Here is a 16,705-nt window from a genome sequence, read left to right as displayed (position 1 = left end):
AGTTCAATAGGGAGCCATTGAAGGCTTTTGAAGAGGGACAAGAGTTTTTGAGTTCTGCTTTATTTTTGATGGCCTCCAATCTCATAGAATTAGATGAAATCATAACCCCTGGTTCATGAGATATTGTCTTCCTCAGTCTGGGCTTAACCTGCTCTGCTTTATTTGTATTAATTTATTTATGTTTTAGTAATGTTATAAATTCCTAAGGAAACCCACTATCCCACCAACTTAATTTTAGAATAAGAATACTAGCAATAACTTATAACTACTTGTGTGGCCTTCTCTGTCCTGTACTCCACCTCCCCTCCATGAACTAAACACTCTTATATTTTGCATTTATCATTCTCTTGCTATTTTTTTAAATTTTTTATTGTATAGTATAACATACATACAAAGCAAAGAAATAAGAAAGCAATAGTTTTCAAAGCACTCTTCAACGTGGTTACAGGACAGATTCCAGAGTTTGTCATGGGCTACCATACGATCCTCTCATATACTTCCTTCTAGTGCTCCAGAGTATAGGAGGCTAGAGGGCTTAAATACTTTTTTATCATCACAATCAACTTTTTTTTCCTTCTGTTTTTTGTGAACAATAACATATATACAAAACTATAAATTTCAAAGCACAGCACCGCAATTAAAATTGTGGTCTGTAAAATATATTTCAGACTTTGACATGAGTTACAATTTCACAATTTCAGGTTTTTACTTCTAACTGCTCTAAAATACTGGAGACTAAAAGAGATATCAATTTAATGATTCAGCATATATATGTTAAATCCTATCTTTTATGTATAATTCCTCCATCACCTTTGATCCTTCCATACCTCTCTTTGGGGTTGTTTGGGCTATGGCCATTCTACATTTTTACTATTGGAAGGGTCTGTCACTAATATGTAGGGAGATGAAACTATCTGATATTCTGGAGAGGCTGGGGTAGGTTTCAGGACATATTTGAACCAGGGACCCATCTGGAGGTTGTAGGTTTCTGGAAAATTAGTCTAGTACCTGGAACCTTTGTGGAATCTTATAAACTGCCCTAGGTGTTCTTTAGGATTGACTGGAATGGTCCTGGTTGGGGGTTGGCAAGTTATGATAGGTAGCAACGTCTACCTGAAGCTTGTGTAAGAGCAATCTCCAGAGTAGCCTCTCAACTCTATTTGAACTCTCTCTGCCACTGATACTTCATTCTCTTGCTTTTAAAAAAATCAGATTTATCTTGCTTTTTAAACATTAGATACAGTGTTTTTGAACTTTATAAGTATTATGCATCTGTGGTCTTCTGGGGCTTTCCTTTTGACTCAACTGAAACTGATACACACCATCCAGAGCTTACCTCATTCCTTTTCTCTGCTAGCTAAAGTTCCATTATATGAATATACCATACATTTTCCTGCCAGTGAGCATTTAGATTATTTCCAGTTTTTTCTCTGATATAAATCGTTTTGCTTTGAACATTCTTATTTTCATTCATGTATTTCTGTGTATAGTTGCAGGATCATAGGATGTTTAACTTTGGAAAACAATTTAGCATTATCTTGTTGAGTGGTTGTACCAATTCATACTCTACCTACAGTAATATGTAAGAGATCTTGTTGAACTTACCGCAGTTAAGCAAGTTTAAGTGGCATTTCATTGTGAGCTTGATTTGTCAAGCTTTCTCTTTCTTCTGGATTTTATTACATTTGAATGCGAGTAGATGGTTTTTACAGATCTCATTCTTTTCATTCTTTTGTATACAGTTCAGGGAGAATTACTTTGCTCAGTTTTCCAGCTTGCTCATTTGCTCTTCATGTGTGTCTACTCTACTTTCCCATGCATTGTTTTATTATTAGAAAATTTTCATTATAGTTTTTAAGTGGCGAAATGATACAGATATTTAAATATAATCTTATAATTAACATGAATAGCTATAAAAATCCAATCTAAATCTATATTCATATTAATGATCTTTGAAAACTTTTTGAAGAGTAATGACAGTGAATCTCGCTGAGTGGTATGTATATACATGACTTGACTTTTCTCTTGTTAAGTTTTTCCAGAAAAATTTAGTGTTCCTACTTTTGAGCCCAGTAATTCCATCACTGGAAATCTCCTAGTGTTCCATTTTTTCCTATAGAAGTTGTGAGATTCTTTAAATGATACAAATGTACTTAATTTGCTGCTTAAATCAGAGTCTGCAAAGTTTATATTTTTTATGAGAATTCATAGGATGGTTGCATTTACATGTGTGACACAATCATTAACAATTTCTAGTGTTCAAGCTTTAAATCTGTTCCCTATAATCAGCTCTTAATCTTGCTCTTCCATCCCCCCCACCACATAACACATATAAATATCAGTATATCATAAACTATATTATTTTAGGGTGACCTTTTTGTCTATGCTACAATTTCCTTGTTTTTAATAACTTTTTTTTTTTTTTTTTGCATGAGCAGGCACCAGGAATCGAACCCGGGTTTATGGATGGTTAATAACTTTTAAAAAATTAAAAGTAATTCCTTAAAAAGAACTTTAGGGCGGGCCGCGGTGGCTCAGCGGGCAAAGTGCTTGCCTGCTATGCCGGAGGACCTCGGTTCGATTCCCGGCCCCAGCCCATGTAACGAAAACGGAGAAACAAAATACAATAAAAAACAAGAAAATGTTTAAAAGATGTTTCCCTTTCTTCCTCTCTTCCTTCCTTCTATCCTTCCTTCCTTCTCTCTGTCTTTCCTTTAAAAAAAAAAAAAAAAAAAAAAAAAAAAAAAAAAAAAAAGAACTTTAATGTTTGTGTATAGAAGTTGTAAGTTACATTAGTGTGATATGACTTTGTCAAAGTCCATAACATTTGCATCCATGGAGTTTTATTCTTTGTATAACTATGCTATTTACTTTCAAGCCTTCTAGTCAGTTCTTTTTCTTGTTTTCAAGATGTAGTTTTAGCACTCTGAGGGTATTAGCCCAGCATTTTAAAAGAATTGTCTTCTTTTATCTCAGTTCCTTCTCCTTCTTCCTTCATTCTTCTGTTCATGGAATTTGGTCATTTTCTTTCACAGCAAATCTTAAATGTTTGGTGATTCTTGATTGTCGAGAAAAAAACTTAACGACTATTTTAGTTTCCTTGTTGCTAAGGCAAATATCATGCAATGGGTTGGCTTAAACCATGGGAATTTATTGGCTCATCGTTTTGCAACTAGGAGAAATCCAAAGCAAGGCATTATCAAAGCAATTCTTCCTGAAGAAGGGGACTGGCTGTCAGTGATCCTTGGTCTTTGGCTCTTCTGTCACATGGCAATACATGTGAACCTCTCCTGGCCTCTCCCTTCTGTTTTGAATTCCATTGACTTGCTGCTTCTTGCCTCCTATGGCTTTCTCTCAATCTGTCTGAATTTCATTTTGCTTATAAAGGATTCCAGAAATAGGATTAAGACCCATCCTAATCAAGTGGGCCATATTTCAAATGAAGTATCTCATCAAAAGCTCCTACTTAAAATGGATTCACACCCCTAGGAATGGATTAAGTTTATGAACAAGTTTTTCTGGAGTACATGGTGTTCTAGTTTGCAAGCTTCCAGAATGCAATACACCAGAAATGGAACAGCTTTTTAAAAATGGAATTTATTAAGTTGCATGTTTACAGTTCAAAGGCCATGAAAATGTCCAAATTAAGGCAAGACTATGAAAATGTCCAAATTAAGCCACCAACAAGAGGTTACCTTCACTCAAGAAAGGCCAATGAAGTTCAGGGTATCTCTCTCAAGTGAAAAGGCACATGGTGAACATGATGCATGATGATGTCTGCTAGCTTTCTCTCCAGACTTCTTGTTTCATGAAGCTCCTCCAGGGGTGTCTTCCTTCTTCATCTCCAAAAGTCTCTAGCTGCCTGGGCTCTCATGGTTCTAAAGCTTTTTCCAAAATGGTTCCCTCTTAAAAGACTCCAGTAAGCAACCCCACCTTGAATAGGTAGAGATACAACTCAATGGAAACCATCTTATCAGAAGTTACCACCCACAATTAGTTGGGTCATATCTCCACGGACACAATCAAAAAGATTCCACCCAGCAATATTGAATGAGGATTAAAGGATATGGCTTTTCTGGGGTCCACAAATTCAAACCGGCATACATGGTCACAAACCACCATAGTCCAACCTCTGGACCCTTAAAAGACATGTTCATTCCACCTGCAAAATGCATTCATTCCAGCAACATATCAAAAAATCTTAAGAAATTTCAGAAACAGTGCTAAATAAAAAGTCTCATGAAAATAGATTTTGGTTGTGTGGTCTGTCCTGGGCACAGTTCTTCTCTGTCTGGGACATTCCTATTCCAGAAGGGAGAAATTGGAAGGAAGACAGGGGTCATAGGCTGTTCTAGTTTGCTAGCTGCCAGAAAGCAATATACCAGAAATGGAATGACTTTTAGAAGGGGGAGTTTAATAAGTTGCAAGTTTACAGTTCTAAGGCCGTAAAAATGTCCCAATTAGAGCAAGTCTATAAAAATGTCCAAATTAAGGCAACAAGAGGTTACCTTCACTCAAGAAAAGCCGATGAAGTTCAAAGTTTTTCTTTCAACTGGAAAGGCACATGGTGGACATGGCGACGTCTCCTAATTTCCTCTCTAGGCCTCTTGCATCATGAAGTTCCCTGGGGGTGTTCTCCTTCATCTTCAGATGTCACTGCCTGGTGGACTCTTTGGTTCTCTTGTCATTCTGTCATCATTCTCTGCTCTCTCAGAATCTCAAACCTTTTCCAAAATGCTTCCTCTTTTTAAGGATTCCAGTAAAGTAATCAAGAACCACGTGGAATACGTGGAGGCATGTCTCCATCTAATCAAGTTTAATACCTACTCTTGATTGAATTACATCTCCATGAAGATAACCTAATTAAGTTCCCAACCGATAGTACTGGATAGGGATTGGAAGAAACAGTTGCTCCCACAAGATTGATTAGGATTAAATGATGACTTTTCTAGGGTATATAAATCCTTTCAAACCAGCACATAGGCCCTTAACAATTCTAAAACCCAGCATTAGATTTCTAAAAACACCATTAGATTTCAAGGTCTTAGGGTCATGTATGGATTGATATTTTGTCCTCCGATCCTGATGGAGCAAACCCACCCTTCCAAGTGCATGGGCAGTGGTCATGCTTTCCCCAAACACTGGGGTGAAGGCTCTACCCTCTGTGAGTATCTGGATGGTAGCCAGACTCTCCTGGGACACAGGTGTTACCCTCTTCGAGCACTGAGGTGGTGGCTAGGCTCTCTGGATGCTGAACCACAGGCCCCACCTTCCCCAAGCATTGGAGTTTTAATGTTGTTCCTGACTAGTAGGGTACAAGGCCTGCCCCCTCCAAGTGCTATGGTGAATCTGCTCTTTCTACACACATGGCATGGCCTGCTCTCTGGTGTGAGATCTCTTTGATCCAAACCTCAGTTTCCATAGTTCTAAGTCATTCTTCCTTCAATTCATCCCTTCTGTGTCCTTTTCAGTCCAGGATGGCACTGGTTCTGCTCATACAGATTTTACAAAGACCTTGTCAGCTTTCCATGTAGTTCACAGTGATCCAAACCATCAAAGAGAAGGACTTTCCACAGATCCTTCCTGCATAACTGCATTTCCAATCCTGACTTCCACTGAAATGCCTAATTAGATCCACGTCAATTAAACCCTCGCATGGAACCCTGTTCTCCAGGGACTTGCTTTCCAGAAGCTCAGAAAGGTCCCTGATAGAACTGCTTCTGAACCTAGTCTCAGCACACACTCTCTGGATAGGCTCAGAATTTTCCAAACCATCAATTTCTGCTTTCTTTGTGCTTAAAGGTTCAGTTTTCAGCTTATCTCTTTCCTCTCACATTTTATTATATGCTTCAGGAATAAACTAGGCTGTGCTTTCCATGCTTCGTTTGGAAATCTCAGCTAAATATCCTGGTTCATCACTTTCTAGTTCTGCCTTCCATCTGACATCAGCACTTAATTTTGCCACGTTCTCTGCCACTTTAAAACAGGATCATTGTTCCTCCAGTTTCCAAATAATGCATTCATCATTTCCTTCTAAGGCTTTATCAGAAGTAACCTTAGCATCTGTGATGGTTAGGCTCTGGCATCAACTTGGCCAAATGATTATGCTTAGTTGTCTGGTCAGGCAAACATTGGCCTGACCTTTGCTGCAAGGGTATTTCATGACTGGTTAATAAGCTAGAAGACTGGTGTATTAAATATTAAGTCAGTTGATTGCATCTGTGGCTGATACATCTGTGATCAACTAAGGCATGTCTTCCACAATGAGATAATTCAATCAGATGAGGCTTTTAAGAAAGAAGAGAGATGCTTTGACTGCTTCTTCAGACAGCAAGCCTCTCCTGTGGAGTTTGTCCAGATCCTTCATTAGAGCTGCCAGCTTCACAGCCTGCCCTACAGATTTTGGACTTTTCCATTCCCACTCTTGTGAGACACCTTTATAAATCTCATATTTACAGATCTCTCCTTTTGATTCTGTTTCTCCAGAGAATCCTGACTAATACAGTCCCTTAAACACTGCTTACACTTCAAAAATCATCTCTTTAGTAAAATGCCCCTTTCAAAAATCCCAGCTGAGTGTGCAGTTTCCTACTGATTGCCTGACTGATATAAAATTCAAGGACTTCTACCTTCCGTAGTACACTAGATTCACCTCATTTAGAGTGGCAGTTATATCAGAGTAATATATTTATATGCCTTTTGAGGGCTGGTACCAAATCTAAATCATCGTACCTAGCATGGTGTTTAACTCATATAGGCTCCCAATAAATGTGCATTAAAATGGTAGATTTATTATCTGTGATTTGCCTTTCCAAAGAGTGGCTGTATCAGATTCAGGATGGGTTAGATTGTGCCGTGATAACAGTCCTGCCATCTCAATGGCTGAAAATCACAAATGTCCATTGTTTATTTGCGCTGCATATCCAGCAAGGATTAGCTCAGGACTTTGTTTCTCATATGTGTTGTTCTTACTGTGTACCTGCCTGATGGGACAGGTGACACCTACATAGAATATTGTTGGTTACCAAGATGGAAAAATGTGTGCAAAGAGCCAACTTCTTCACAGCTCTTCTTGGAAGTTTCCTCCTGATGGTTCTGTTTCTCTAGAGAACCTTGACTAACACAGCATCCATATGTCTACCAACAGTCTCTTCAAAGCAATCAGTGTTTTTTCTGTGAAGCACCTCACAGTTATACCAGCACTACTCATTTTCCAAAGCCATTTCTACATTTTTTTTGGTTTCACAATAGTAGTACCCTACTTTCCTGGTTCCAGAATCTGTTTTAATTTCCTTGTTACAAAGCAAATACCATGCATTGAGGTGGCTTAAACAATGGGAATTTTTTGGCTCATGGTTTTGAGGCTAGGAGGAAGCTGAATTAAAGCATCAAGACAATGCTTTCTTCTTAAAGACTTGGACATTCTGTGGCTTACTGCCATGATCCTTGGTCCTTTGGCTTTTGTGCTAGTTTGAAAGGATTGTGTATCCTAGAAAAGCCATGTTTTAATCCTGATCCATCTTGTGGACGCAGCCATATCTTTTAATCTCTATTCAGTACAGTAAATTGGAAGTTTGATTAGATTGTTTCAATGGAGATGTGACACACCTAGTTGTGGATATTAACCTTTGATTAGAGGGAGATGTGACTCCACCCATTCCAGGTTAGTCTTGATTCATTTACTGGAATCCTTTAAGAGAGGAAACATTTTGGAAAAAGCTTCAGAGCCCCAAGAGCCAGGAGAGAGCCCACACAGCCAGAGACCTTTGGAGATGAAGAAGGAAAATGTCCCTGGGGAAGCTTCATGAAAAAAGAAACTTGGAGAAAAAGCTATCAGACTTCATCATGTTTGGCATGTGCCCTTTCCAATTGAGGGAGAAACTCTGAACTTCATCAACCTTTCTTGAGTGAAGATAAGCTCTTGTTGGTGCCTTAATTTGGACATTTTCATGGCCTTAGAACTGTAAACTTGCAACTTTTATAAATTGCCCCCTTTTAATAGCCATTCTGTTTGTGATATGTTGCATTCCAGCAGCTTGCAAACTAGAACAGCTCCCCTGTCACAAAAATGTACCTGGCAGCTTCTCTTTTTGCTTCCAGGTTCCATTGACTTTCAGCTTCTTGCTTATAAAGCACTTCAGTAATAGAATTAAGACCCATCCTAATTGCAGTAGGTCATACTTTACCTGAAATAACCTCATCAGAAGATCCTACTTACAATGGTTTGCATCCATAGGAATGGATTAAGTGTAAGAACATGTTTTTCTGGCCCTAAACCACCACAGCGACTAAAGTCTTCTTAGCCTGTCTGTACATGCTGTTTCTATTTCTACTTGTTGCCCCAAGATTGTGCAGTGGGTTGTGGAGGTGCTGCTGGGCTTTAGGGCATGCCCGGTCTTAAGTGCTTGCACTCATGCTCTAGCCTTGGAGTAAGTGTCTCTGCTGCCTTCCCCTGTACACAGCAAGGGAGGCCAACTTTGCTCAGCTTGTCAAATACAGTTCCCTAGCCAGGTGATCTCCTGGGACTGCTCCTGCCTCTGCTGTAAGTGATGCTAAGCTTGGTGCATAGTAGCCATCCTCCCTCCACTTACAGCACCTTCTCCCATGTACATTTTGGGTTGTGGTCTCCTCTACTCACCTGATCCCATCTGCTGTCTATCTTTCAGTGTTTCTCCATCTTTTCTGGGCCACTGACAGCATTCCTTCTTGCCTCTCAATATTATTATGGATTTTTAAAAGTCCTTCTACCATTTCTTGGGATAAACTGGAGAAGAGAGTTTGGCACTTGATCCAAACACTTTTTTTTTCCTCTATTTTATGTGGCACAGGACCTGTCTAGTTAGTCATTAAGAGCATGTAGTCCTTGAGTTGGGTACACCTGGATTTGAATCCCAGCTATTCTTACTAGCTATGTGACTTTGAGCATTTTTCTTAATCTCTCAGAGGCTCCTGATCTCTGCAATGGGGATAATCCTTGTCCTGAGGCTTCAATGAGCTAACGTACACATAGACTCAACAGAGTATCTAGCATGGAGTGGGCACTCAGTATTTAATCTTTTGGTTATTTTTATCATTGTTTTACTGTTATATTTCTTATTAAGATCAGCCTGGTATTCTAGTTTGCTAGCTGCTAGAATGCAATATATCAGAAATGGAACAGCTTTTAGAAAGGGGAATTTAATAAGTTACTAGTTTATAGTTCTAAAGCCAAGAAAATATCCCAGTTAAGGCAAGTCTATAAAAATGTCCAAATTAAGGCACCAACAAGAAGTTACTGTCACTCAAGAAAGACCAATGAAGTTCAGGGTTTCTCTCTCAACTGGAAAGGCATATGGTGAACATGGCAAAGTCTATTAGCTTCCTCTCCAGGCTTCTTGCTTCCTGAAGTTCCCTGGGGGTGTTTTCCTCCATCTCCCCGGGTCACTGGCTGGTGGACTCTGTGGTTCTCTCATCATTCTCATGACTCTGTTGCTCTCCTTTCATTCTCAAGCTTTCTCCAAAATGCTTCCTCTTCTAAAGGAGTCCAGTAAAATAATCAAGACCCATGTAGAATGGGTGGAGTCATATCTCCCTCTATCCAAAAGTTAATACCCACAGTTGGGTGAGTCACATCTCAGTGTAGATAACCCGATCAAGTTTCCAACCTACATTATTGAATAGGTATTAAGAGAAACGTTGTTCCCACAAGATTAATTAGGATTAAATCATGGCTTTTTTAGGGTACATACATCTTTCGAACAGCACACCTGGTTAATCAAAGTCCATAGAGAACCCCTCCCCTTTTCACCCACCTGGTTTGGACTAAGCATTTTACCTTCTCTCCTTCCCCTGGCCTAACAATCTTCCTGTTCCCTCTGCAGCCCAGCTTCACCAGTTGGAAGGACTGAGGACCATCGGAATCACTACCAATGGCATCAGTCTAGCCCGGCTGCTGCCCCAGCTTCAGAAAGCTGGTCTCAGTGCCATCAACATCAGCCTAGACACCCTGGTGCCAGCCAAGTTTGAATTCATCGTCCGCAGGAAAGGTGATCTCCCAGTGCTGGGGAGTGGATGGGTACTGCTAGGCAGGGGCCTGGTATCTCTCTCTTTAAAGAAGCTGCACTGTCCCCCCTGGAGGCACTAATGTATTTTATGAAGGCATCAGTTCAATCACTACAGTCGTCTTCCTTCCCTCAGACGAATACCCTCCTCTGAAAAGCAAAACCAAACCAAAAGGGCCATCCTATAAAACCAGAATGAGACTTAGCAATGCTGACAGGCTCTTGCCCCTGAAAGGGTCCACAGTCATGGGTGAGATGATTGCCGCAAGGGGGCTTTGAGCCACAGCAATTCTTTTATTTAATTCTCTAAAATTCACTTCCTTGCTCACAGCATTTTCTTTTTTGACAGAAAGAGGTTAGTCTTAGCTGAGACTGCAGTCTGTAGTCTAAGATAGAGCCTCTCTCAGCCTCTAATAAGGCTAACAGCTACTTGTTATTGGCATGGAGCTGATCAAAAATGCTATCCATAAAGTGCAAATAATCCCCTGGTGCCTGCTGCTCTGTGCCCCCAAAATGAACCAAGGAAATACCCTGAGGAAAGAAGGGAGAGGGACAAGGTGTTTATAAACGTAGGCATTTATTTCTCACTCCTTGTTCTTACATAGAAATCCTTTGTCTCTATAGCCACATTCTTTTTGGGATCAGGATGCTAATGAGTTAGGATTAACCCAACTGCCCCTTTGTTTGCCCAGGACCGAGGGTATTCCTAGAACATGGGACTTTTAGTTTTAAAACTAAGACAGTCCCTGAAGAAATGTGGGAAGGCCCGGGCCTCTGTGGTTCTCCCTGGGCCTATCCTGATGTAAGCCTCTTTTCTTTACCCTCTGCTGCAGCGAGCAAACCCATACAATCCTCTCCTTTGGCTTCTTTAGCGAGGGCAGAGTTGGAGAACTCAAGTCCCAGGACTCATTGGGCCTGCTGCCTTTCTTCTCTTAGGCCATGAACCTCATGTTGAAGTGAGAGGCTCTCCCAAGGGTTGGCACCATATGATTGAGGGTTGTGGGGGGTGAGGTATACTGCTAAGAACTCTGGAGGATCAGAGAGATGCCAGGGACCCCCAGCTCCCTTTCCCTGTCTTTGGAAACAGCTTCAAGATCTCTACCACCACCCTTTCCCCTTCCCCTCTTCCACAGTGTGTCTGTACCCTTCCTGTCTCCCTGTCTGTACCCTTCCTTGTGTTGAAGGGTTACTCCAGATGCAGGGAACCAAAGACACACAAGATTTTGCCTACCCTGTAGTCTACTATGGGCCAAACAGTATAATATCCCCAAACCACCTTTGCTTGTCTTGTGGTATTGACTGCAATTCCATAGGGAAGCAAAGAGAACGTCTAGTTGGGGAGAACCAGGTAGTCTTTTAGGATGATGCTTTTATGCTGGGCCTTGAGGAATGGGGAAGAGTCACTTCAAGGAAGCTTGCTCTGAAGGGGACTGTCAGTCACAGAATCTACTGATGCGGGGAAGTGGCAAGTGTCATGCAGGCACTTCCTTCCTCCTTGTCTGCCCTTCCCTGGACTGAGGCCTAAGTGATAGTTATCCTCATGTCACATCTTCTTTCCCGCTCACGCTCCTGTGTCCATGTCTCATTTAGTGGGGAGTGCTTCACAGAGAGGAACACCTCCAGCTCTTGGTGATGCTAACACCATCTTCTCTGAGATCTGCATGTTTCTCCCTCTGCCTTCCCCCACTGAGTTTTCCAAAAATGCTGTAGGAAAACTACGGAGCCCATTACAAGGCGACCCTCCCTCAGAGTGATGCCCCAGGTTTGACTCACACTTGACCACCCAAGGGGCCAGCATGCAGTGGGTGCTCGAATTCTGGGATGCACGAGGGAGCTGGGGTCATGCTCACCATGGGTTAACTACAGAGATAGGTGAGGACACGGATAATAATTGTGTAGCATCCCTAGAATAGGACCTGCATGTAGTAGGTGTTGAGTGAGCGAATGACCGGAAGGTTGAGGAGCAGGTGCTCACAGGGAGACAGGAAATCTGCATTCTAAAAGATGGATTGGAGGGCCTCAAGCAGGCCCCTGCCTCTCTCTCCCTCTGGCCCTCACTTTCCTCATCTAGACTATGAGAAGATTTGACCACAGACCAAATCTGGCCCCCTGCCTGTTTTTGTACAGCCCACAAATGGGGAATGGATTTTACACATGAACATTTGTGGTTAACTTGATGATAGGAAACACTAACTTTAAAGCAAAATCAATTAAGCAAAATCTTGTCCTCCCCCAAAAAAGGATTCCATTCTCTCCATTTTATACCTGTATTGATGAAAAGTTGTACTCAATTGTTATCACAATCTGAGTTTTGTCATGAAGAAACTTTTGACATACCTGCATAATATACACTTTTGCCTTTTGGCCTGCAAAGCCTAAAATATTCACTTTGTGGTCCTTTACAGAAAATACTTGCCACTAGCCCCTCCCTCACCCCCAGACTAGGCTCCTCCTAGTCCTGGTGCCTCCCTGTGGGGGTGAGGGATGGGCTGAGGGTGGAGGGAGGCAGTTGCTGTACTCTTCTTTCTCTGTTCCCCATCACAGGCTTCCACAAGGTCATGGAGGGCATCCACAAGGCCATTGAGCTGGGTTACAATCCAGTGAAGGTGAAGATGTGCAGTTGCTGCTAATTCCTGATTGTCTGCTCCCTCTGGTTTGACCTTCCACTCCCAGTTCCTGGCTCATTTGACAGCTCCCTACCCTGGCCAGATCGTACCTCCCCGCCCCTTCCTGGCCAGCCCTATCCAGCCCTTATTCCCTCTTCCCAGCTCCAGCAAGGAGGGGAGAAAATCAGTCACCCATGGTACTCCCCAACTTAAGAACTTGGGAGAAAGGCAAGAAATGGGTGCTGTGGTAGAGGGCCAGACCCTAAAGGGGATCCTCACAGAAGAATGTGGGTGTTTGGCCCTCACGGTCCCATCGTCCCTCGGCTAGGTGAACTGCGTGGTGATGCGAGGCCTGAACGAGGATGAGCTTCTGGACTTTGTGGCCTTGACCAAGGGACTTCCCCTGGATGTGCGCTTCATAGAGTATATGCCCTTTGATGGTCAGTGCCATGGGTGTGGGGTGGGCTGGGCTAAGAGAGTGGCAGGGCTGACTGCCACATGGCCTTGGCTCCTGCTGAGGATGACAGGAAGGGGTGAGAGGGCAGGCAAGGTCTTGCTCACCCTATGGGTGCTACTGACCTGGAAGCTTTGTTGTGTGTATGGTTGGGAGGAGTGAAGGGCAGGAAAGGAGGGGTGCTTTGTGATAGTGGGAGGGGATTGGGCAGACCCTAGGTCTAGGGCTGTGATGGGGCATTGGAGGCATCTCACAGTCATGTGTGGGTATGATCTGATCTACCCATTTTAGGTAGGGTCCTTCTGGCCTCCCATCAGAGTCTGCAGAACATGGGGAGATCAGTCTATCTGGATTGCTGTGTGCTGTGTGGGAGGATGGACTTGAAGACTGAGGCCCCTTCAACCCTGTGATTCAGTAGTGCCCACCCCCCAACTCAAATACAGGCAACAAGTGGAACTTCAAGAAGATGGTCAGCTACAAAGAGATGCTGGACACAGTCCGGCAGCAGTGGCCAGAGCTGGAGAAGCTACCAGAGGAGGAATCCAGCACAGCTAAGGTTGGAGAACAGGAGCAGTGCCAGGCGGGGAAGAAGGGCTATGCCTCCACCGTGGGGAAGGGGAGAGCCAGCAGGGGACTGAATTGAAGTCACCATGTAATGATGGGAGACATACAAATTAAGCATGTAGTATTAAAATGCTACCACATTAACCTCCCATTTCATGGATGAAGAAACAAACTTGGAAGGGTTAGGAAACACATTGTAGGATATACTCTTGTAAGTGCAGAGGAGATTTCTCATCCTGGTCTCCCAGGTGGCCTTCTCTGGACAGGTTGCCTATGGGCCCTCATAATCTCTAAGACCTCCACGCACAGGCAGGTATCACCGCCCACTTCAGAGAGCTCATTGGTCATTGTTGGCAGAGTCTTGGGTTTTCTGAAGGGCCTTAGGCACTATCTGTAGGCACTTGTCTGGAGTGAGGGTTCTGACGACAAAGAGCTGAGAGCTTAGACTCAGTTGGCCATCCCTGTTCCCCCCATTGCCTTTCTTTTCCTCTCCTTTCCCCCTAGGCCTTTAAGATCCCTGGTTTCTGTGGCCAAATCAGCTTCATCACATCCATGTCTGAGCATTTCTGTGGGACGTGCAACCGGCTACGGATCACAGCTGATGGGAACCTTAAGGTGAGTATCCTCTTTTCCACGAGGCCCCCCTAAATATCTTCTACCACCTGTGCTTCTGATAAGAGGGGAGACCAGCAGGGCACAACGGGTTAATGGTATAATAGTGTCAGATTTGGTGGTATCAAGGGAGCAGCAGGAAAGTTTAAATGGATGGTGTTTTAGTTTGTTAAGGCTGCTGTAATGCAATGTACCAGAAATGGAACAGCTTTTAAAATGGGAATGTGTTAAATTGCAAGTTTACAGTTCTAAGGCAATAAAAAATGTCCAAACTAAGGCATCCATTTGGTTCAAGAAAGGCCAATGGGCCCAGAATACCTCTGTTGGCTGGGAAGGCACGTGGCTGGCATCTGCTGGGGTCTCTCTCTCCTTGTTTCAAACATCTTCCTCAAGGGCATTGTCTTTTTTCATTTCCAAAGGTCTCTGACTTTGTTGGGCTTCGTCAATACTGAAGCTTTTTCCAAAATGGGCTCTTAAAGGGCTCCAGTAAGCAACTTCACCTTAAATAGGTGGAGACACATCTCTATGGAAATAATCAGAAATACCCCATCCAGCAATATTGAATGAAGATTAAAGAACATGGCTTTTCTCAGTACACAACAATTTCAAGCCAGCACATACCACCCTTTGGATCCCAAGAAGACATGTTCTTTCCATTTGCAAAATACATTCATTCCATCACAATATCACAAAACCTTAAACCATTTCAATAAAAATACAAATACATTACAAAGTCAGAAACAGTAGAAAATCTCATCAAAGACAGCTACAGCCATGGTCTGTCCTAAGACAAAATTCTCCTCTGGCTATGGACCTGTAAAGCTCAGAGCAAATTATCTGCTACCAATATACAAAGGAGAGAGAATCATATAATATATATTTCCATTTCCTCAGGGAGAAATTGGAAGGGACACAGGGATCACCAGACCCAAAAGTCCTGAAACCTGTAGGAAAAACTCCATTAGATTTCGGAGTCTGAGAGTCATTCATCCTTGGGCTTTCTAAAGCCATCCTTGGGCTTTAGAAAGTGTCAGTCCTACCCTTTCCAAGGGCCTGTACAGTGACCTGGCTCTCTATAAATGTAACCTTGGGAGACATTGAGAAGACATCTTTTTCTCGGCTCTACCCTCTCCAAACATTGGGGCCATACCCAGGCTCTCTGCCATCTCCTGCTCAACCCCTCCAGAATAATTTGGGGTGGCAGCTGGGCTCTTCAAAATCCCCAAGGAATGTGCTCCACCCTCTCCAAGGTCTGGGGCACAACTCTTCCTGAGCATCTAGGTAGAAGGCCCACCTTCTGCCTACTGGGCAGTATCACCCTCTCCAAATGCATTGGTGGGTCTGCTCTCCTGATCCCAGGTTTCTTGGCTATAGACCTTAACTTCCATGGTTCTGCCTTTGAAGGTATTTTTTCTTCAATTTGTCCTTTTTCTGTCCCTTTTAAGTCCCGATTAGCAGTGGTTCCATCTATACAGATCCCACAACATTCTTCCCTTGGTTTTCTATATAGAATGCAGGAATCATAACCATCAGACAATAGAACTTTCTACAAATCCTTCCTGGGTAACTCTATCGCTAATCCTGGATTCTTCTGAAATGGCTGACTGTTTCCACCTTTGGTTAAATCCTCATGTGGGACACTATTCTCTGGGGCTTCTCTTTCTGAAAGCCCAGAATTTTCCAGACCATCAATTTCTGACTTCTTTGTACCCAAGAGTTCAGTTCTCAGTTTATCTCTTTCTGTCGCATTTCACTATAAACTGCAAGGAGAAACCAGGCTGTACTTTCCACATTTAATTTAGAAATCTCTTCAGTTAAGTATCCCAGCTTGTGGCTTTAAAAATTTGCCTTCCATCTAAAACCAGTATCAATTTTGCCAGATTATCTACCATTTTAAAACAAGACTTATTTTCCTTCCAGTTTGCAATGACACATTCATCATTTCTGTCTAAGGCCTTATCAGAAGTATCTTCAGAGTCCACATTTCTGCCAACAGTCTCTTCAAAACATTCTAGGCCTTCTCTATCAAGTGCCTCGAAACTCTTCCAGAATCTTTTCCTTATCCATTTAAAAAACCATTCTAACATGTTTGGTATTTACAAGCTACAGCACCCCACCTCTCTGGTACCAAAATCTGTTTTAGTTTGTTAAAGCTGCCAGAATGCAATACACCAGAAATGCAGTGGACTTTAAAAACAGAATTTAAGTTGCAAATTTGCAGTTCTAAGGCTATAAAAATGACCAAACTAAGGCATCCAGATAAAAATACCTTGGTTCAAGAGAGGCTGATAGGTCAGGAATACGTCTGTTAAGTGAGAAGGTACTTGGCTGGCATCTATTGGGGTCTCTGGTTTCTTGTCTTAAACATCTTCCCAAGGGACATTGTCTTTCTTCCTCTCCAAAGATCTTTGGCTGTGTGGGCTCTGTCA

General features: G+C 42.5%; 1 protein-coding gene across 3 annotated transcripts in view; it reads left to right on the top strand.

Annotated features, from left to right (window-relative positions):
- Positions 1 to 16,705, top strand: part of MOCS1 (molybdenum cofactor synthesis 1) — a 38,361-nt gene that overhangs the window by 12,732 nt on the left and 8,924 nt on the right. For all 3 annotated transcript variants that reach the window (XM_077161717.1, XM_077161716.1, XM_077161718.1), the window contains exons 4-8: positions 9,861 to 10,025; positions 12,585 to 12,646; positions 12,975 to 13,086; positions 13,544 to 13,656; positions 14,169 to 14,279. In XM_077161717.1, the coding sequence (XP_077017832.1) occupies positions 9,861 to 10,025; positions 12,585 to 12,646; positions 12,975 to 13,086; positions 13,544 to 13,656; positions 14,169 to 14,279 (563 nt within the window). The remainder of the gene's footprint in view (positions 1 to 9,860; positions 10,026 to 12,584; positions 12,647 to 12,974; positions 13,087 to 13,543; positions 13,657 to 14,168; positions 14,280 to 16,705) is intronic.

This window comes from Tamandua tetradactyla, chromosome 5 (genome assembly GCF_023851605.1).
Source record: "Tamandua tetradactyla isolate mTamTet1 chromosome 5, mTamTet1.pri, whole genome shotgun sequence".
NCBI classification, from domain to species: Eukaryota; Metazoa; Chordata; class Mammalia; order Pilosa; family Myrmecophagidae; genus Tamandua; species Tamandua tetradactyla.
Note: the sequence above shows the minus strand (reverse complement) of the source record. Positions and strands in the feature narration are given on the sequence as shown.